Source organism: Leptinotarsa decemlineata, unplaced genomic scaffold (genome assembly GCF_025532065.1).
Source record: "Leptinotarsa decemlineata unplaced genomic scaffold, Ldec_3_MD MMD2_tig00000008_RagTag_RagTag, whole genome shotgun sequence".
Lineage (NCBI taxonomy): Eukaryota > Metazoa > Arthropoda > Insecta > Coleoptera > Chrysomelidae > Leptinotarsa > Leptinotarsa decemlineata.
In genome coordinates, this window is record NW_027412537.1 from 3,498,980 (window position 1) to 3,523,287 (window position 24,308).

Sequence of the window (24,308 nt, forward strand, 5' to 3'; positions counted from 1 at the left end):
ATATTCCAAAGAAAATTATTAATCATTTTTTCCAATCTCAATATTTATTTTCGATACGTCAACTATTAATCTCAAGATAAATTTCGATTCCAAAGCTTTTCGACTGCTGAAATGCGTAGAAGAGTCGTCAACTTGAAGTCGATATCTGGGATGAATTCTGGAAGGTCTTTACAGCCAAACTTGCCTCCAGTGTTTGGTCACAAGATTAATTTTATTATCTTGAACAACACAGCCTGAAGATAACCACGTCGAGAAGCTAGGAGTTTTATTGCGACCTGGATTCCCAGAACAACGTAAACTGGAAGAACAAACTGTGGAAATAATAGGAATATCTGGCTCATTTCCTTCGGGTACATTAATTCTATTAGTGGGTTTTGCGATTCGTGATAAATTATCATAGTAGTTTCCTATCTTCTAAATTTCCTAATATTTCATCCAAGAACTTCATCAATTAATTTATTACATTATTCATTGGGTGAATTCATTCTCAATTGCATGACAGCATTTATTAACATCGTAAATATGTTATGAGTTTCATAATAATTCAGGATCGAATTCGAAAAATATTTTATTAGCAAATCTTCAATTAAAATACGATTCATATCGCTGAATTTGATCAAATAGGCGTATGAATGTCATTACCTATTGCCATTCTAATATACATACATGAAAAGTATCCATTTCAGGTTCAGGCTCATCAAGATTATTCAACAGCAGAGAGACTCCGTTGTTTATGAATATAATTTTTCGAATCCACTAAAAAATTGTTTCAAAATGAACAAAAAATTATGTTCACGCAGCTTGCAATGTACGTTTAGGCTAAAACCAACACTTTTTGAAAATTATTTCTTTCATGCAGCGGTTGAATTTCAAAACAAACATCTAGTTCATTAACCGTGGTCTCCAGGTTTCCTTTACCTGACGTTTCGTCTGCTACTTTGGCAGACATTATCAAATGTGCTACGGCAATGGTCGAAGTGATCTACCTTCCTGCGATGCGCAAACTGAAAATAGTGCTGGGGCGTTTGTATTTATAATATGACTAAAGTCCATCTATCCAAATCCAAGATAGAGTAAAACAAAACAAAACCGAAGCGTGATGTTTACGTGATCGCCCAGTATCAGATGGAAAGGGGAGCGTTCATTAGTGAATTCGCCTTCTTGGTACGAGTTGGGTACCAGCACAGGGTTGTAGTCAGTCGTTTGCGTGTTTGTGTGGCGTGCGTTATAGTATATTGTTTAAAATTGTTTTCCAAGATGTCCAGTACAGACACTGCTGATGACACTGTGAACTATCCTCTGAGTCCAGCCAGGAAATGATCCAAAAAAAGACATTTGAGTGTTGAGATGAAAGAAGTGATTTTGAATGTGTTCAAGAAAGAGATGGAAGAAATTGAGACATCGACTGTCGACGAAGACGTATCGAAAGTTTCCGATACAATTGGAGTGTGTTGCGCTTTGATTTACAATGTTTTACGGGAATATAAACAAAATCATACATTTTCCAAACCGAATGCAAATCAGAATCGTCAAACCATTATAAAATCAATAGATGATGCTGATAAACATGCAATCAGGAGGAAAGTGCATGAGTACTTTTTCAGAAATGAAATACCCACGATTGACAAAGTACTCACAGAAATAAATGAAGATGTTTTATTGCCAAGTTTTAAGCGGTCAACATTCCATATAGTATTGAAACATTTGAATTTTGTATGGAAAAAACGAGGGCGCAATAGTTTATTATTGGATAGAGAGGAAATTGTGTTATGGAGGAGAGAGTATTTGCCAAAATTAAATATTATAGGTAACAACAGAGAACCATTTATTATATGGATGAAACCTGGATTAATGCTGGTCATACTACCCCTAAAGTATGGGTCGATGAAACTGTGACCTCATCTAGGAGGGCCTTTCTAGATGGACTATCCACCGGATTAACAAATCCATCAGGTAAACTTATATTTATATTAAGACCTGCCTCAATCTCAATATATAAAAAGTAACCCTCGTATTTGTTTTATTTACTTACATACCTCTTCATAATTTCAGGTAAAGGAAAACGGCTTGTTATTTGTCACATCGGCAATGAGAATGGGTTTGTTGCTGAAGGGCTGTGGTGCTTCGAGTCGAAGAAAACTGGAGATTATCACGACGAAATTAACAGTGAATCTTTCGAACAGTGGTTTTCCAAAGTTCTACCCCATATGGATCATAATGCTGTGATTGTAATGGACAATGCACCTTATCATTCGCGACGGTTAGAGAAGATTCTGACAACGTCTTCAAAGAAGGTTGAAATCCAAAATTGGCTGCGATCAAAGAATATTAGCTTTGAAGACTCAATGCTAAGAGTGCAGTACAGAAAATTGTCAAGGAGCGCAAGCTTGAATTCCAAAAATATATAGTCGATGAGATGGCAGCAGGCCAACACAAAATTATCCTTCGCCTGCCTCCATACCACTGCGAGCTCAATATGGGCGGATGTGAAGAATTTTGTAGCTCAGCATAACGCCACGTTCAAATTTGCAGATCTCAAAGTACTTTTTGATGAGGCTTTGAAAAGAGTCACAGCGGAGAAATGGGAGAAGTGTGTTCGGCATGTGATATCGGAAGTCGAGACAAAGATGTGGAAGCTTAATAACATAATAGAGGCACAAATCGAGCCACTGATAATTCAGATTGGTGAGGATGACACTACTGATGAAGAGACAAATTCATCCAGTTGAATAATTTTGATTAATATTCCTTTTGATTTCATATAAAATAAAAATCATCAATAAAGAAATAATTACGTATATTTTCACATAATGCCTGAGTGCGTTGTGAAAAATCCAATGAAAATCTTTTTATATTACACATATTATCTGCATTTTTCCCGTTATACTGCAAAACTTGTGCATTTCCCTCGTTATAATAAAAAAGTTTTCCTAAGTATGATATAGCATTTGCGATCAACAAGATGTTGGTTCTCAATACAACCCTGGCCAATTCTTGGGATTTTCAATATCACGTGCGTAAGGCATGTCAATGTTTACATCCACTCTATTTTGGATTTGAATTTGCTTTAGGTGTCAGACAGCCTATCGCTCTTGTACCTGATTTATCCGACCCTTCTTCAATTATTGGAAGAATCATTGTATTATAAAGTTCCAGTATCCATGTCATGTTGATAATGATAATAATAATGTTCATTTTCGATGAAACACACATTACAACACGTTTATGAATAACAACAATTCACTGAAGCAAAAAATGCGTGTGCGTGATGCATGAAAGTGAACTAGATTGTTTCAACTGACTATTTGAAAAAATCTCAGAAATCATCATAAGATGGCAAATGAGACTTTGCCGAAACGTTGTGAAAGTAATCCTTATGGGGATAAAATACACGGAGCGAAACCCGAAAAAACAGCTATATATATATATATATATATATATATATATATATATATATATATATATATATATATATATATATATATATATATGAAACCAGATAGATTGTTAATGTCAATAAGACTGTTTGTATTGAATTTGCATAGTCTCCTCGGAGTCTTCATAACTTCACCTTCAATTTTCTCAACGAATCTCTGAGATCAACAACTTGTACACAGTTTTTAGGAACAATGATTGATTCCCTTTTCACATGGAGAGAACACATAGAGTTTACATCTAAGAAACTGAACTTATCGTATTTCCTAATAAAATCACTATACTAACTTTACTAACGGTTTATTACGCAAAATTTCACTCCTGTCTGGGGATTAACCACTGAAATCGACAGAATATTCGTAAAACAAACGGCACTGCTACGATTAATTTCTAACCCCGATTACAGAATGTCGTGTAGAGGAATATTTCAAGAGAATGAAATAACAACTGTGGCAAGCATATTTATTTTAAAACTCATGACATTTATCCATGAAAATAAAAGGCACTTCGACCTACGATCGGAATTACATAAATACACACAACTTTGAAACACTTCTACACAAAATATGGAAAGTCTCCTGTGTTTGTTGGAACGAGTATATTTTTTATTTTATTTTATTATGTATTGTATATATATGTGGAAGAGATATGTAGACGACATATTCATCATCTGGCCCCACGGAAAACAAGAACTAGACCGGTTTGTGACCTACCTGAACAACATCCATCCCCGCATCCAGTTCACTACCGAAAGAGAGGAGAACAGGCAGCTACCTTGCCTAGACCTACTTTTAACACGAAAACCAACTGGCAACTTGGGTTATACAGTTTACCGAAAACCCACACACACCAACCGCTACCTACAAGCAGCATCACACCACCACCCTACCCAGCTACAATCCGTAGCCAACACGTTAATATCCCGCAGTTTCCGCCTAACAGAACCAACAAACAGGGCAACAGAATTGAAGTCGACAACAAAGGCTCTGCGACAAAATGGCTACGGACCAAAGATCATTCAAAAGGCCATCGACAGACAAAGAAGAACCAAAAAAACATCCACTAGATCGACAGAAGACTCTCCACACGACAGACAATCTGTGACACTACCTTATGTCAAAGGTGTGACCGACAAAATCGGGAGAATACTAAGACGTAAAAACATCCGGACAACCTACAAACCGCACAAAACGATATCCAGTTGGCTGCCCAGACCGAAAGAGATAATTTCCCTAGAAAACCAAGGAGTATATAGCATCAACATGCGAGGACTGTGGTCAACAATATATCGGTCAGACCAACAGACGTATATCTGCCAGAACCCAGTAGCTCAAAAACTCGATAAGAACAAAACAAACTTCCTCTGCCCTCTTTCAACACCATCTACAAACAGGTCACAAGATTAATTTTGAGTCCACAAAACAGATAGCACAGGTGCAAAATCCAAGAATTCGACAAATCAGGGAAGCTATCGAAATCGAAAAGCAAGGTCTCATCAACAAAAGGGATGACTCACTAAACATCCCAAGGATTTGGATAACACTAATCAAAAACAACCCCAAAGACAACCACAAATCGATAATGGACCATCGCAGGTAGGAGAACTGTCAGAAGCCATTAACAACCCTCAGGTAGAAAACCAGGTAACAAATCCATACAACTTACGCAAGTGAAACCATATAAAAACACCACAAGAAGAACCTAACATCAGGTACACCTCTCGAAGCAAAGCAGTAACACGTCTTGATAATGCCATCTGAGATGATGGCGAAACGTCGACTATCGAATAGTATATATATATATATATATATATATATATATATATATATATATATATATATATATATATATATATATATATATATATATATATATATATATATATATACGACAGCTGGTCGTGCTGTCATCCTCTAGGCCCTACTCTATCTGAACGTGTCATCCTGTTGTGTGTCCCTTTATACGGTCCGAACGCCTCAATACAGGTACTTCAGATACTTTAGGTAAACTTACCTGTATTTGGATTACATTAGGTACTATTCTTTGTGTTGGATCTTCTCTAGGTTTATTGTTTCTAGGAGTGTCTTTTTTGTTTAATATATTGAATGTTAGGTTTTGTTGTGTTTTGATTTGTACTTGTTCCTCGATGAGTGATTTATGACTGTTAAATTTATGGAAGTTTTCCCCAATTTCATGCGGTTTCCCTTATCGACTTGATTTATGAGTTTTATGTTCTCTGGTGGGGGAAATTATGTTTGTTTTGGGCCTCAATTTTCAGGTCGGACCAGGATTCTCCGATTTTCATCAACGTATTCATATAAACGGTAAATAGAAGTGGTCCTAGAACGGTACCCTGTGACACTCCATACGTCACGACTCTCGGGCGGCTTAAAACCCCATCAATACTCACCATTTGTTTCCGATCAGACAGATAATCCTTCAACAAATCGAATGCTGGACCTCTTATTCCATACGACTCGATCTTATGTAATAATCTTTTGTGACATACGCTGTCAAAAGCTTTCGATAAATCGACGAAAATACATAATAGGAGAATTTTCCTGTCCAGAGAACTATAGATTTCACGAGTCAATCGATAAATCGCATCCTCTGTAGAGCGACCTTCTTTGAAGCCAAATTGATTCTCGGAGAGAATGTTGAATTTTTGAAAGAACTTCGAGATTCTATTTTTCAAGACTTTTTCAAAAATCTTTGAGAAGAAGGATAATAATGAAATTGGTTAATAGTTTTCAACACTTTGTTTATTTCCTCTTTTGAATAGTGGTATAGCTTTGATATAGCTTGTTGTAGACTTTTTATAGAAGATTAGTTACTCATCCATTTAAAGAATAATTTGCCAATTGACCATCCAGTTTACGAGTATATTGAACAAGACTCAACTGTAAAAATAATCAGTTTTTCATGAACCTTTCTGGAGATTTTTACAATCCATTAAAAATACATTTTCATAACGGTTCGTTAGGATGGAACAAAATTTCGGTTGGGATAATGAATGATACAAAACATCCAAAGAATGTGAAAATTATGCGAGAGACATTTATATATTAAATTTCACCAAACGGTCCAACAATGTCTGGATAAATTTCTCAATTATCTGAATGTGGTGACGTGACTAAGCGAGTATGCTGTTTCTCCCCTAACTGATTTGAATAATCTTTCCTCTCCAGGTTCGTTTTTATCATCAGACAATAAACATTGATCCAGACCCAGCGTGCTTTGAAGAAAAAAAATTTGAAACGAAGAGTTTTTACCATTGTTTGATGTTGATGTGAAAAACATAATGTTCGTCCGCAGTCTAATAAAAAACAAACATGCCTGTTTATGATAATCAGGATTTTATGAATTTGTAAAAAAATTTCGTTAGAAATGCTGAACAGATTGTCTAGAATGGAAAAACACAGTTTTTCAATTTTGTCCGAGGTTGTCATTCGTTTCCAAGTTAATACTTCTGATAATAAATTATTAAAATATTTGATGATGATCATTCCACTAATATTTAGCAATTCAAACTTTTCATTTTATTCATTTAACGCATATCACATTATTTGTAATACATGTATTCATAACGTATTCAAATAATACTTCTTTGAGATTTTCACTGGATAGTTTACAAAACCACACACAACACATGTTTTGCTACAAAATAGCTTCCTCAAGCATACAGATATTTTTTTAAACCTTGAAATAAAAATTGGAAATGCACATGAACATGATCTTCAGAATGTTCAAAGAAATGTTCCTTTTTAGTTTTATCAGAAATAGGCAAAAAACGAGAACTTATGAAAATGAATCCATCAATCATTTCAGAAGAATTTGCGGATGATTTTTGTTTTGTTCTATTTATAAAAACAACTCTACACACAAGTTACTTTTTAATGCTGGCTTTATGAAACTACAGAAATCATACATTTCGACAAAATTTCTTCAACTGACTTGGAGCAAGCCGAAAGTCTGGATAATACCCCTTACTAAATAATTGAAGCATGCATGGACTCTCTGGCACATCCATTGGCATATATATTCAATGAATCGATAACTATCGATCAATTGCTGGCAAAATTTGAAACGGTCGAAACGAATTTCTCAACTTTACGACAAAATTATCTGAACATTTCTTATTTGTCAGTGGGCTATGCTTCAAGACTGGCAGTAAATAACTTTTAAAGTTCATTTCTTTAGACGTATCTGAAAATATTGGAAAAAATACTCAAGTAGACTGCATTTTCATTGTTTTTGCTGAATCCTTCTAAGAGGTTGATCTTGACACTTTATTGGCAAAGTTAAAACACTATGAAGTCGTAGGAGAAGGTTTTGAAATGTTTTATCAGGATCAGAACCTCAACGTTTTACCCTAAGCTCATTACTCTTGTCAATTTTTATCAATGATCTGTACAAAAAAAGGTTATCTCACTGCTTGTATACATGCAGACCACTTGAGAATATTCAGAAAAATTACAGATGTGAATGACTATCTAGAATTTCAAACGTTTGTTTGAAGGTGGTTGACAATGTTTCATGGTGTATTTCATCAGTTATCTAATATGATATAAATTGATTTGAAATTCCTGAAAAATATCAAAAAGAGTAACCGAAAATAACAATTATATTTGAACAAAAAAACTGAAATTACAAAGAAATAACACAAAACCAAACAACAACCAAACATAAAAATTGAAATATTAATAAAAGGTAAAAATTAGAAATCATTATTACGTTTCTCTACGCTAGCTTGACTAAATGCGTTGTTGGACAACATATACGCGGCTTCTTTGAATTTCCTACTAAACCAGTATTCCTCTTTGTGGATGATTTCAGCTTGAGCACACTTGACAAAAATGCTTTGCTATTCTGGATTTGCTGGTTTCTCCTCGCTGTGTGTGTTTCTTGTGCTCAGCAATGCGAACTTTCAATGACCTCTTAGTTTCACCGATGTATGACTCTCCGCACTCGCAGGGTATCCGGTAAATGCAATTCTTAGAATCACAGTCCGCGTTTGGTGGCCTGGTTTTCGTGAGGCTGATACGGATAGTGTTTCCAGATGTGAAGCAGGTCCTGATGTTATACTTGGACCCAATCCTTCGTATCCTTTCCGATAATTCTCTGATGTAGAAAAGTACAAGTACTGGTTGTGGAGGCTTCTTTTCCATGTGGAGCTCTTACTGTCTTCTAGCTGAAGCCTATTCTACTATCACTCTGGAGTAACCATTCCGTTGGAGGTCGTTTTCGATGATGCCTAGTTCCCTTTCGAGACCTTCCTATGTATTACAGAGCCCGAAGGCACGGTCTAGTAGAGTCTTGATGATTCCTCTCTTAGTCGATTGATGGTGGTTGGATTTCTGGTTCAGATACTGTCCTGTGTGAGTGGGTTTTCGATATACAGATGTTTCTCATTTAGTGTCGGTCCTCTTCACCAACACGTCTAAGAAAGGCAATTAGTTGTGGACTTCCTTTTCCATTGTGAAAGTGATGGAAGGACTTACGTTGTTGATGTGCTTCAGGAAAGTGTCTAGTTCTACATTCACATGGTTCCATATTCTGAAGGTGTCGTCTATCTCAACCAGACTTGGGGCTTCTTCAATGGCCAGAGTTTCAAACCACTCCATATATATATTAGCTATTGCATTGGATTTCGTCAGTTTTCAAGTTGGAAACCTGAAGTTTCAGGTTGATAAAAAAAATAATGTAACTATTTGTTTAAAATGGTCTGTCATTAAACTCAATGTGACAAACCAAATTCCATGCGGGCGAAGGCGCAGGCAACAACTATTAGATCAAAAAGCTAATTTGACGATTACCAGGAAGTGAAATATTAATTTGTAGTGCAGATTACGAGTACAATATCAGAGAGTGTTATCAAATTCCGCGACTTTGATGTCCTGTTCCAAAGCGACTTGAAGTTCAACCGACACATTTAAAATATAGCTAATGAAGCTACTACACAGTTGACTTTTTCAAACGCTCCAACTACGAATTTACTCATGTGAACAGTATAAAAGACCTATTCAACACAATTGTATGTTTTAAGTTAGAGTATGCATGCGTTATATGGAAATGGAAGTATAAAAAATCTAAACAAATTTTTAAAATATTTAATTAATACTACAAATCAACAGGTTTCATCTCATATGGACTCATCAGGAATACATTTCATATAGAAGAACATTTCATATAGAAATATTTGAAAGTAGAACTGTTTATTGGCAAACTTTTAAATGACCCCGCAGATAGTATTTTTCTAACCAATCTATCCGGTCAAATTGATCTTCAACTTCCACCACCCGACATCGCGACAAATTTCTATTCTCTCTCCTGTCGAGTTTGTTCGATGTGTAATAAATATTCAGAGAAAAAAAAATTTCAAGGGCGTTCACTTCTCCATCTTTATATGAAAAATTGTGGAAAACTCACAGAAGAACTAGGAAAGCAATTAGGTCCACAATAAACTCTTCATCGCCCTCTCAAAATAAATACTTTCACATAAACATTGAATTCCACGTAACATAAAGTCATTATGTTGTGGATAAAAGGAGTGTAATATTATCCAGGAAGGTGCTGATGCAGTAATAAGGCAAGTTTTTTATTCCGTAACTTCGAATTCCGCCATTGGCAATGATAGTGTTTTTTTTTATCCCCCTCTGGTATCGAACCGGACTTTATTTTGCCAAAGAAATTTAGAAAAAAATCGAGTTACTACGTTTTATACTGATATTTTAGATTTGATTATGATTGTTATAATTATGTTGAATATTTTTTCATTGAGTGTAGCTGAAAGAACTGTTTATATTGGTTGGAAACGAAACATTCGAGGAAGACACAATATTTAAGAAATCCGGCCGGTACAGTTTGAAATTGGGACATGTGATTAGGATGTGATTTATATTCCCTAAAAAAATGTCAAATGAGCATAACAGGTTTAAATCAGTGCCAGATATGCAGGAAACTTACCATGGTTATTGAATCTTGAAAAGTTGAAGTTGTTTATGTGAGGGAACCTTTTAGGGATGAATAAATATTACTGGAGTTTTTCTCCAACACCAAATAGTTATTTTTAACACCCCGACACGTGTTTCGATCACCAAGTGATCCTCTTCCTCTTCAAAGAGGAAGATTAAAACTTCCTCTTTGAAGATGATCACTTGGTGATCGAAACACGTGTCGAGGTGTTAAAAATAACGATTTGGTGTTGGGGAACAAACTCTAGTAATATTCATTACCACACCAAAGGTTCCAAACAGTGCATCATAAGTACTTTTAGGGATAGTGAAGTGAATTATAGAATAATGATTTTTTGATTCAGACGAGACTTTTTTCCAGAGTCTCCCCCAATTTAGTCGTATTTCATATCTAACGTCTGAGATTATATCTTGCGGAGAGTTGATATCAGTTATCAATTCTAGAGAGGAGGCTTCTTCCATTGCCACACCTACTCTTTCATTTCCGGCAATACCCTAGAAATATAGCTAATGAAGCTACTACACAGTTCGACTTTTTTAAGCGTTTCACTTACGAAATCACTCATGTGAATAATATAAAAGACTTATTCAACACAATTATACGTTGGAAGTTAGAGTATGTATGTGTTATATGAAATTAAAGTATAAAATATCAAAAAAAATATTTATACTACAAATCAACAGGTTTCATCTCATATGGACTCATTAACAATAAATTGCATATAGAAATATTTGAAAAAAGAACGTTCATGGGCAAACTTTTAAATGAACTCGTAGATAATATTTTTATAACCGTTCAAATTGATCTTTATGTTTCACCACTCGACATTCGATCGCGACAAATTTCCTTTCTCAACTCTCCTGTCGATCGAGTTTGTTCGATGTGTAATGGATATTCTGAGAAAAAAAACTTCAAGGGCTTTCACTTCTCCATCTTTATACAAAAAATTGTGGAAAACTTCCAGAAGAAGGAAGAAAGCAATTAGGTCCAAAATAAACTCTTCGTCACCCTCTCAAAATGAATACTTTCACATTGAATTACAAGTGACATAAAATCATTATGTTATGAATAAAAGGGGTGTTTCATGTTGTAATAAGACGATTTTTTTTATTTCGAAACTTTGAATTCCGCCATTGGCGATGATAGTGCTCTTTTTTATATCCTCCCCTGGCATCAAACCGGAGTTTATTTTGCCACAGACATTTCGAAATAAATCGAGTTACTACGTTTTATATTGATATTTTAGATTCAATCATAAATGTCAGAATTATGTTGAATATTTTTTCATTGAGTGTAGCTAAAAGGTCTGTAATATTGGTTGGAAACGAAACGTTCGAGGAAAGCAGATTATTCAAGAAATCCGGCGGGTACAGTTCGAAGTTGACACATGTGAATAATATGTGATTTATATTCACTAAAAAAAATTGTCCCATGAGCCGTAATGGGTTTTCATTAATGCCGATTTTTTTCAGATGTGCAGGAAACTTACCATGGTTCATTTTCATTCATATGATGGTAGTGGCATAGAATCTTGAAAAGTTGAAGTTGTTTGTGTGGGGGTTGCTTTTAGGGATAGTAAGGCGGATTAATGAACACTGATTTTTTAATTTAGATGAGGATTCTTTCCATTTTAGTTGTATTTAATATATAACGTCTGAGATTATATCTTGCCGGAAGCTGATATCAGTTGTCAATTTTAGAGAGGTGGCTTCTTTGGCTATCACATCTACTTTTTCATTTCCGGCAATACCCGAGTGACCTTCGATCCAAATGAATACAATGTCAATTTCATTACTGAAGAGGTGCTTCAAGGTTTTTATAATTTCAAAAATAAGTGAATTTTCATTGACATCTTTTGTAGTTAGTAAGGAACAGAAGGACAAATTTGGAATCCGATAAAAATGATAGTGTTTCATGTGGGTGAAAGTTTATATATCATTACTCTTCCATATATTATATTGTGTAGCGTTCCTTTCAATGATATCTGCTTCAATTCCACAGCGAATGTAATTTTTGTTTAATTTAATGTTCATATGAGAAAAGTTGTTTCAAGATTTTTTTTCTTTTGTATAATTCAATGTGAAGCAGCTACTTTTGGTAAGGCTTTTCTTTTCAAATTGTATGTGAAAGTAGCTTCTATTCATGATCTACACACATTTGTAAACAGTTTGATATTTTTCTCTTTTTCTTCTTTTGGAGGATTTCCACAACTATTTGCATGAAGATGGAGAAGTGACAGCTGAAAAGCTCTTTTGTCCCAAAAAACTTATCTCTCCTGAAAATATACTCCTTTCAATTATTTTTTTATGTATCGACTCCAAATTTGTTATCTAAGTTATCAGAAGTTATCTGTGTGTATGAATGGAAACATGTCTGACAATAAAACTATTCAGAATGGTGTACCGCAGGGATCCGTTCTGGGACCATAGCTATTCTTGATATATTTTAATGACTTCAGTCATTTTATGTCGCAGATGACACAACTCTAATAAAGTCTCAGAAAAACATGATCGAATTACCATAAATTATTGATGATACTCTGAGACAGGCGTCTCTGTGGTTCACAAGAAGGTTCAAACAGAAGGTCTTGTTTACGACCTCAAATACTGAAACCACTGAAAATGGCGATGATACTGCCAAAGTACTAGGACTCACCCTCGACCGGAATTTATCATGGTATGCACACATTGATGAACTGAGTAAGAAGCTGTGTTATAGAGTATATTTGCTTTTCGACAGCTAAATAGAGTATTATTGTCTCTTGACGCCCTGAGGAAGTTCATATTTTGCTTTGTTCCACTAACATATGAATTGTGGCATAATTTTGTAGGGTTATTCCTCTCACTCCATTGAAATTTTCAGACTTCAGAAAAAAGCAGTCAGAATATTGATGAATGCCAATTATAGAGATCACTGTAAGCCGCTTTTCAAAAAAATGGGTATACTACCACTACCATCGGTATTCATATACAGCGTGACTCACGGTCGATGGTAGGTTAGGCGTTTCTGGAAAACGGAAAGCATGATTTTTCTGAAAATTTCACCTCTCACATTTCCTTACTTGTTCTATCGATCTAAAATATTTTAAGCATTGTGGCGTTGCTACTTCCGTCAAAAAGTCCTAGCAACTTTTTTTTTTCTAAATGGAACACCCCGTATATTAATACATTTTTGGAATCGATCTGGTATTTTATTACTTTTTTGTTAATAATGTCCTTTGAAATTAAGTACATCAGTACTCTCAATTCATAAAAAGTTGATATTTTGATGATAGTTTGGAGAAATTCGAAATATTCAAATAACACCAAGAAATCGACTCCATATCATACAGGGCGTGCTAAAATTACTATTATTTCCATTGTGCATATAAGTAGTCAAAAGTTCATTTTGTCAAATGAAACCCGCTGTATATTACTCGGTAAATTGAAAGATGGTGAAAAATGCTTCAAGATGATATATCATGTCCCTATACCTAAATCGTCAAGTATTCTCAATAAAGTCGCTTTTTCTAGAAACATTATTTTTATTTTAGAATTTGGATTTAGGTAGCAGTGGAATTATCAAGTTTATAGCAGCATTTATCAATAAGCATTTATCAATTACTTATAAAAGTCACCAAACTGTCATAAACTTGATATTTCCACGGCTACCTAGAAATCAAATTCTTTAAAAATTATTTTTTGTACAACTGTTATTGAAAATATCTTTGATAGAAATACTTCAATCAGAACACCTACCAAAAAATCATTTAGAAAAGTTCACACATGCAGTTCGTGCTATTGGTAATATTAAATCCCTGTGAAGTTACTGACGATGACGAAGTAGTATTCAGTCCAACTGTAGAAAGTACTTCATGACTAACCAATAATCCTCCTTAAAGTAACGTGAGTTGGCGTATGTAGTTGTAACATATGCCTTATAATCCAAAGATCATGTGTTCAAATCCCATGGACCCTATAATTTTTTTTATTATCAGCAGTAACGTTATACAAAAAAATTTGTATGATACATTTGTTAAAAGTGATTTTATTTTGCTCATGAGTTTGCTCCACTTGCTGACTCTCGTTTTGCAATAATCCCCACTCACAAAATAAAATGCCACTTTCTACACTTGTAGGTAAAACGTGAATAACTATTTTTTCACAAAAACGGCTTTATTGAGAAAACTTGACGATTTAGGTATAGGGACATGTATATCATCTTGAAGCATTTTTCACCACCTTTCAATTTATCGAGTAATATACAGGGGGTTTCATTTGAAAAAATGAACTTTCGACTACATTTATGCACAATGGAAATAATAGTAATTTTAGCACGCCCTGTATGATATGGAGACGATTTCTTGGTGTTATTTGAATATTTCGAATTTGTCCAAACTATCATCAAAATATCAACTTTTCATGAATTGAGAGTACTGATGTACTTAATTTCAATTAAGGCTATGTTTTGGACCATATTTAGCACAATTTATTTTTCATCTCGAAAACAGATAGAGATAGGTACAGGACATCATCAACAAAAAAGTATTAAAATACCAGAGCGATTCCAAAAATGTATTAATATACGGGGTGTTCTATTTAAAAAAATATAATTGCTAGGACTTTTTGATAGAAGTGGCAACGCCGCAATACTGAAAATATTTTAGATCGATAGATCAGGTAAGGAAATTTGAGAGGTGAAAAATCATGCTTTGCATTTTCCAGAAACGTCTAACCTACCATCGACCATGAGTCACGCTGTATAGTCAATTACTTGAAATCCATAAAAATAAATCAATTTATTCGCAGCATCAGGATATTTATCATCATGCTACAAGAAATGCAGATCTGTTCATACGGCCTCGATACAAACTCACAAGGTCTATTAAAAATTCTTTGAATATCAATCTCTACAATCATCTTTCTAATTCATTCAAAGTGCTCAAACAAAGCTCCTTCAAAAACAGAGTCAGAACTATTCTCCTGGAAAACTGTTTTTATAGTACTCAGGATTATTTGAGAACTTCAATTATGCCGATTTAGATTTGATTTCATCTGATATGTGAAGCTCATGTTTATATATAATATTTGTTTTTTGACACTTTCAAAAATTTTAGACTGATTATTGTAATGTTCAAAATTATCTTTCATTTTATTCACAATTTATGATTCAATATTTTTAACTTGTGACTAGTTTTTTTTTCTATGTATATTTTTAACTGACTTGCAACAAACATTCAAGTGTAAAGTTGTCAAATAAATATATCTATCTATCTATCTATCTGGTAGTTGATTCTGATATCGTATGCGAAGTCATCCTCCCGTCTCTCATTTGTTTCAATTTGTTCTCATATAGCCACCTGATTATAATCCTTAGTATCAATTATTTCTGTTATTTTTGTTAGGCTTAGCCTGTTTGTTCATGAATGACTAAATAAACACTCTTTCCCGATTAAAACGTTCTGTTATGTATTTCAAGTATTTGAAACATTTGTTTTCGCTTATGTTAATTTTGTAATTACACTTTCTGATAAACCATTTAAATTTATTCCACTTCCTTCATTCCACAACCCCAGGGTGAAGTTATAGCACAACGCAACTCATACTCGTAAGTATTTCTCTCGCTGCCACGATTGATTATTAGTACTTTCAGTTTCTTATTCATGTTCTCAACCTGTCTCAAAAGGGTTTTTTCGAAAAAAAAAACTGAAACTGAAAACTGAAAGAAAACTTACCTCAGTAAGTCGCCGAAACATACACGAACTATTGTAAAGAATATTACTGGAGTTTAATCCCAACTCTAAACAGTTATTTTCAACACCTCGGCACGTGTTTCGATCACTAAAAGATCGTCTTCAAGAGAAAGATCAATCTTTGAGTTTATTCTTTCTCATGAAGATGATCACTTGGTGATCGAAACACGTGTCAAGGGATTGAACTCGAGTGATATTAATTACTACACCAAAGGTTCCAAACAGTGCATCACATGAACTATTCTAAATGAATATACGACCCTACTAATGTACCAGAAAATAGCTATTAATTGGCGTAATTAATCCCCAGTTTATTCAATTTTGATATCACCACAACTGAATATTCTGAATTTTTTATATCTCAAGTTTTTTATATCGAGCTTGGCTTTCTAAAAGAATGGAACTATTTTCTTGCTCTTCCAATAATCCCACTAGCGTCGTGAAGATTTATTTGTTAATACAAATCCTTTGTCGCAATTTCAATGAACTTTAAAATCAAATTCTGTTTTGTGATTAGACTTCGATTTTCATTTTATGGCTTGGAAGCGAGCAAGAAATCTAATTATATCATGAGAAAACAAGAAATCACCCCAAGAATTAAACTCATATATATTTTTTTTCAATCTTTGTATACCTACAACAACATCTAACAAAAATGGAACTTCTTGAAATGGAATTGAATCAGCATTATCAATCTTCATGCTCATCAAGTCGTCATTCATCATTATTCAATATCCATTCATTCATCGTTCATTTTCCAAGATCCTCATGAAGCTCTCTATTATGTTACTGATGTAATACATATTACAGTATCACCAAAACATAAACCTTTCAGACATTGAATTTTCGATTAGTAATCACATAGCGGATCCATTAATCATTTATTGAATCATAAATCACAACGAACACTATGATGAAATAAGGTCGAGTAAAAAACATGTTCTACTGCTCCATATATCTCTGAAGACGTTTCACGAGACTACTTAGGAAATTCGGTTTCCCATCGTTGGAAGTGCCATAAATCCCAGAAGGTACACTGTTTCCGATGTAAAATGTACGTCTGTACTGTATCCTGAATTTATTTCCTCGTAGATCTATCTCAGTACATGTGTATGTGATCGATTCTGTTCGATCAGGAAATATAGAAAGATTGAAGAGATACTTTCACATTTAATGCGGTCAGATTTATCTATGCTCAAAAAGTATTCTTGTTGTCATTTCTATTTCATTCTCCAAAACAAATCTGTGACATGATTTTCCACGCAGATTTTTCCAACCAACTTTCTGAAGTTCTGTAACTGAGCAAGGTGATTACTGCAACATTACTGTTAAATAAATATAAAAAAATATTCTTTCGAAAATGAAATAAATGAGAATAAAATTGATTAAAAAAACTGGGATATATTATATTAATTGTTCAATGTTCAATAATTCACAGCCAAACGAATTATATGAGTTTGGAAAAACATTTCTCACAAAAAATGGTAAACAAATCATACTTGGAAAAAATAACCCTCGAATAAATTTTGCCTACTCCAACGACAGGTACTGAAGGAACCGTTATAATATTACAAGTAAGAGGCGGAGGGTCTTTGTTTGTTTTTGATGACATGGGGCGGGGGGTCTAGATGGTAATTACGTCAGCAGTAGTTTTTTACTTTTTTGCACATTCGGGCAACCCACACATTGTCTGAAAAATTCATACAACAATGTTTTCATTTCTCTTTTCTTCATTATGATTTCCTACCACGTAGTAACGACTACATCCATAAATTTATTATTTTAAGTAATAATCAGTGTCATCCAAAATCTAAAAAATTGAAAATCTCCTGGGGTGACAAACTGAAACCTGAAACCCTGAAGTTATTCGCACATCAAATAGCAGACTCATCAGCATATATATGAAGAACGTATCAGCTCAACCATTTGATTTTATTAATCCGAGGTAATTCCTCTGACTGGCCGACTCAGTCGTGGTGAGTCGGTCAGTCAGAGATATAACCTTCGTTCTAGCATCCAACGCACATACCACTGATGATGTCTGCCGCAGTGGCAGACGAAACGTTTGCTACCTCAAGTTCCATTCGACCATGACCTACCAGCTCAAATTTTGTTTTTTCATTTCATCAGTTCAGACTTCCACTGTCTAATATGATATAAATTGATTTGAAACTCCTGAAATAATCTGTTTAAAATCAAAAGGATTAAAAATCTGTTCAAAATCTGTTTTTCCCTTAATCAGCTGTCGCCCCCATACGAACGAAAACTTGTGCGAGCTAAGGACTAACGACATCTTACCTTTTAACGTGTGATTCCCAACATGGAAGCTGAAAAAACAATGTTATTAAGCAAAAATCCGAAATTACAATGGAATAACATACAAGCAAAACATAAAAAAAAACAAAAAAATTGAACTATTAACACAAGCTGAAAAAAAAAAACAAACAAACGTCAAATTTTGTTCTCTTTACATTGCCAACATATATTAACCAGGAAAGAGACCTAATCCATAATTCAATTGGCTAGAGATACTATTCATTAATTATTAAGCCGTAAATTATTATATTGTATACAGAGTGACAACGATATAATTGTACAAGGTACCATTCAGTTCGTTATGGGCTAGGAAATTTAAAATTTGAAATGAAGTAATAATTTACTGAAGCAGATATTTTTGATGATAAAACACTTGAAAATCCATACAGTGTTGCCCTGAAGTCAAGAGTTTGAAGAAGAAACCTGTATATATTTGAATAAAAATGAGAACATGTATTATATCGTTGGGAAGGGAATTTTATGTTCGATCGAATGGTCGGAAAAAATATATTAGGTATTTTAAAATTCCTGACTTGGGTTATCAAATAAAATCGAATCAAATTATATTTAAAACGTGTTTTTATTATACAATGGATTGGACGTGTCTGATGAGGTGTAAAACCCACACACTTACTACAAAAAAAAATTACTCCTGAAGTACTAGTTTACAGGTTAAACGATCATTTACATTAACAAAATAGAGTATATATACCTACATACATGGACATACTACATATTACTACAAACAAATATATAAGACATATTGATATAAATATAAAAAAAATATATAAAGCACAATTAACACTATACACTCAGTTAGCTGCTATAAAGGAAGTCATCAAATTCCTCTAAGCTATAAAAATAATGATTCGTTAAAATATTCTTTAATTTACTTTTGAAAATTATGTATGTGTTACTATTTTTCATACTATCAGGAAGCCAGGACGCTCCAGTCATCAGAAGTATTTTTTTGTGGAAAGTGTGGTTCGATTTTTTTTTGCAACAAGTCGTTTACATTCCTTATATTATGATTGTGAATATCAAAATTTTTTGGCAGTTTATTTCGCTTTCGGTAGATATGGCTCAGTAATTTATATAAGTAAATAGAAGTAACAAAAAGAATGTTTGGGTTTTTGTATACATCGCGACATGAGGTTTGATAAGGTGGGTCAAAAATAAATCGCAATATTCTTTTTTGTAATACAAACACCTTTTCAAATATTTTTTTTCCTATTTCTCACCTCGTAAACAATTGAATGGGTCTTTGTATACAGTGATTTCGTTCTCACCTGCTGTATTATCATTATTATTCTATCACTGATAATCAATTTTCTCATGGTTTTGTATGTGATGATGTATGAAAAAGTGAACAATGGCAAATACTTTTCGACGTACAGTTCACTATTTCTAGTCTTCCCAAAACATCAAATAGTCTAGTGTCGTACAACAGTATCAACAATTCATAGTAATTGTGTAAAGAGGCTTATTTTTTTTTTTGGAATCTACAGGTTTTTATGACTGACATCTCGTTTGCTACTGTGGTAGACATTATCAAAGGCGATATGGTAACGGTGGCAGTGCCCGAGTTGTTGCCTGAGTTGTTGTTCCCGTCGTAGTGACCACATTAACTAAGATGCTCGTATTTGACTCTGGTTCTATATTACTATTAGTGTGCGTGGCTTGGTTGTTCCTAATTGGATTACTTTGTTTGTGTACCTGTAAGGTCAGGTAGCCAGATTTTATTGATGTTCATTGCCTCTTCTTTTCTATTGAAATTATCCCTATCTTTTTCAATTTCTATTGCCTTTACATACTCTTGGGAAGTTATTTTGAGTATTATCTAATGCCATAACGCGAGTGCTTTCTTTGTTGAGCATCGTAGTTTATACTTCCGAAACGACGGAAACAACAGCTCGAGCACCATCTCGGGCACTGCAACCGTTACATGGCCTCCGATAATGTCTACCGCACTAGTAGACGAAACGTTAGGTATGAAAAACTGCAAGACATGGCCAAAAAATCGAAAAATAACGTTCACACAGTTATCTATGGCAGTGACGGTTTACATTATTTAACTCATAGTAATATTTCTTCATACTATGGTTTAATATATAAAATCGTATATAATAATAATAATAACAATAATAATGAAGGTCTTTTAATAATTTTTAGTTACATTCATGACATGTGAACTAAAAAAAAGTAAATGGCCGAGATTCAGTATGGCAATCGGCACCGGAAAGTACAGACTGACATCCGTTCTTTCACCTAACACGTGACACGTCCTCTTGAAATGATTTTTTGGGAGGGTGTTTACATTTCGAGTGTTCTTCAAATATATGAATTCGAAACCTTCGAAACCATAAATTCAGCTGATGTTTTCATAAATTACACACCTACATAAGGTATCGTAAGTGATGCCAATCACTTCGTCACCTACTTTCTGTAGACCAATGTCATCTTCAGTTCAGACAGGTTGGAGCCCAGCTTCCTTACCCTTGTGGCTGATTTTTGTCAGAGGGACAAATGGATTTTGACTGAAAGGTGGTGGTGGGAAAGTCTTTAGACATCAGTCCCGCCAGACATCTGACATCAGTGTTTTTTTTGTATTTTTTGGTACCTTGGAGCTGTCTGACTTGTCCATTCAGTCCAAGTCTCCAGAAAACACTGCAACCTTTTGGCCTTATTGCGTTTATTCTCCCATCTTCTCATGATACCCATTCCATCAGTCTCGTTTCCTGTACTAGTTCGTACAGGTTCCGTGTTGGATGTTCGTCATATTCTTCTGGACGTAATTTAGTACGTCCATTCATTGCCTGCCTCTTGTGATTCAGTGCCTCACATTCGCATAAGAAGTGTAGAGCGGTTTCTATCTTTTCGTTGCATGAGCGGTTTCGTTGCGGTTAGTAACCCTGTAATTATTCTGAGCCGGTCCCTACTATATTGAAGTAGTTTCTCGATTCTTTTCGCGGACGGTTTCCTAATGAAGGTTCTACTGTGTTTGTTGCCAGATACTTTTGCCCAGTACTCTGTATGCTTCTTATTGGTCTATGTCTTAATATGGTTTCGTATCAATGATTTTGGTACCCCTAGAGCTGGTTCAGGACCTATATATGAAGTTGATGATCCGCGTCTAGCGCATTCATCAGCTTTATCATAACCTGTGATTCCTGAATGCCCTGACACCCAGTACAAAGTTAATTTGTTCCTGTTTGTAAGTTAATTCAGTTCCAAACATGTTTTCGGGATAACTAATGGTCTTCCACTCTTCACTCTTCACTCTTGGTGAATGCTACTATGGTCGATTTGGATGTTCTTATGTTAGGCCATTTTTCTTTGGTCCATCTTGTTATAACACCTTCACGGTGTACTCCTAACTGACTGGGGTGATGTGGATGAAAAATTGTTTATCTGTTAACGGGGGACATGAGGGCCTCTTTCGACCGAGTGTCGGGGCCTTCTATATCGGGAGGGGTCGTCTACAGCATAATCTATAGCTTCTCTAACTAACGGATTATCGTGAGTTTCCGCACAATCAAAAACTCGCTTGATGGAAGGCAGCTGCAAATCTCTGCGGATGTCTTCATACCGCATGAACCACGGAACATTCACAATCATCCGTATTAGCTTATTTGGTAATCTCTCCAGAATGGAGATGTTAGACGGAGTCGCTTGTCCCCAGAAGCCTGAAAAATATATGATGACATGCTTGAGCATCGTGTTGTAGATCGTAAGTTTGTTTTTTAGGTTCAATTCAGATCGTCTCTTCTACAGACTTTTGATCCGACCCTAGATCTTTGCCTTCACGGTTAATTTCCTGTAGATACTTGAAAACCTTCACAAATAGCACTTCCACTCGATTGATAAGTGCAACCACACTGACAACATGGCGCACTGTTAGCCACGTCATATTCGTTAACTTGTATATAAACTATCTGATAGCAGGGCTTTTTAAAATATGTCGCTACTAGGAACTTGGGTACTTCAGTATTTCAAATTACCCATATTCACTCTACCATGCAAGCAAATACAAATATATCATTCATAAAATGAGCTGCTTTACGAACAGAATGACAGTGATGTATTGAAATTAGTTCTTGTTTCATTAAGATGAAAAATATGATTGGATAATATTTAACAGTCCGATACAGTTTTATTTTTTCATTTTGCAGAAACTGTTTACTACAAATGTGAAGAAGATGGCAATTGGTACTTCCATGAGCCATACAACAAAACTTGGGTCAATTATACTACCTGCGTCAACACTGAGGATTTATCGGTGAGTTAATTGCACTGATTTTAGGTTTAGGAAGGCGTCGGATGGAATGAATCATTTAAAAATGATAGTTTTTACCAGAAAATAATGACGATTCCTTCCAAATATTGATATAATCGTAGTTTCTTTGTTGTTGAACGACTCAAATATATTCGTCTAGTGTGTTGATGGTATGTTAATTAAATGACACCAAAATCCAGAAGCAATGCACTCATGATCCAATAAAAGACAGCACTACTTTGATTCACCTTGGATCTCAACAGTGGTACCTACTGGGTTCAATCACGAGTGAAATATTCTCAACTAAACTTCAAAAGAAAGCCGTTGAAATTGCATGATATTCTACTCATAAGTTCGTGAGTTACTGTGCTGAGAGTGATACTAATTTTGTTATTTTGGATTGCTGACTTCAAACGTAGTCGTATAGATACCGATGATGCAATGGACATCCAAATGAGGCAGTAACACCAAAAAACTTTAAAAAAATCCACAAAATCGTTTTCAATGATCGAAAAGTGAAGTTACGTGAGTTAGCTGGCATTGTAAAGATATCAAAAACATTTGACAATGAGAAAACTCTTCAAAATTGGTACCGAGGGAGCTCACTGTTGACAAAAAACAAGAACGTCTTGAAGACTCTGAACTGTGTTTGGCCATGTTTAAACATAACAAACCATGATTTCTGCATCGATATGTGACAATGGATCAAACTTGAATCCATCACTTCACTCTGGAATCAAAACGATCGTCATCTGAGTGGGGAGTAACTGTTGAACCTCGTCCAGAGCGCCCGAAAGCACAACAATCGGCTGGAAAGGTTATGACCTTGGTATTTTTTTTTAAACAAAACGCAAACTCTACAGGAAAATCCTAAAAGCGCTCTAAGAGTGGTGCTTGTGCGTTGGATTTGATCCCTGGAGATTAAATTCATTTGGAAATACGTTCTCAGGAAATCTGTTCCACATACACTCAGTTCTCCAAATGGAAGGGTTCTCAAACAGTGAAGTTCGAAGTGTACCTAGTGGAACCTCGAAACGATGAGCAGCCACAGTCCGTCGCGTATTTCTGATACGTACCGCTCTTGGTGGAATTATATGTACCAAGTCACTATAGACACTATCTATAGAAGAGAGACAAATCTCCAACCTTTCGTCGATATTCCCGAGTATACATTTTGCAAGTGATTGTCACGTCTCCACACAGGAAAATGGTTCTTTTCTGGAAGGAATCCGGCAGCTTCAGGGTATGCTTGGTGGCGGAGCTCCATACATGAGAACAATACTCCAAAGAAGTTCTGATCTGAGCTTCATAGATCGTTAAAAGTTGGTGAGGTGGGATGTGCGTGGTGTAATATTCATCGACTATCTTGGAAAGAAGAATACCATCAACAGTACATATCATATAGCGTTTGAAGGCCGAAATCGCAAAAAAACGACCGCGTATTGGAAAGAATAAAATGTTTCATTGTGACAACTCACTGTGTCACAAGTCAATCAAAACAATAGCAACATTGTATGCATTGGGCTGTATATTGCTTCCGCATCCACCGTATTCCCTAGGATTGGCCTCCACATA

The 24,308-nt window shown here is 34.9% G+C and overlaps 1 protein-coding gene across 7 annotated transcripts in view; it reads left to right on the top strand.

Moving 5' to 3' along the window:
- Dh31-R (Diuretic hormone 31 Receptor) overlaps positions 1-24,308 on the top strand; it is a 373,426-nt gene that overhangs the window by 225,110 nt on the left and 124,008 nt on the right. For all 7 annotated transcript variants that reach the window (XM_074170882.1, XM_074170881.1, XM_074170886.1 and 4 more), the window contains one exon: positions 22,630-22,736. In XM_074170882.1, coding sequence (XP_074026983.1) covers positions 22,630-22,736 — 107 coding nt within the window. The remainder of the gene's footprint in view (positions 1-22,629; positions 22,737-24,308) is intronic.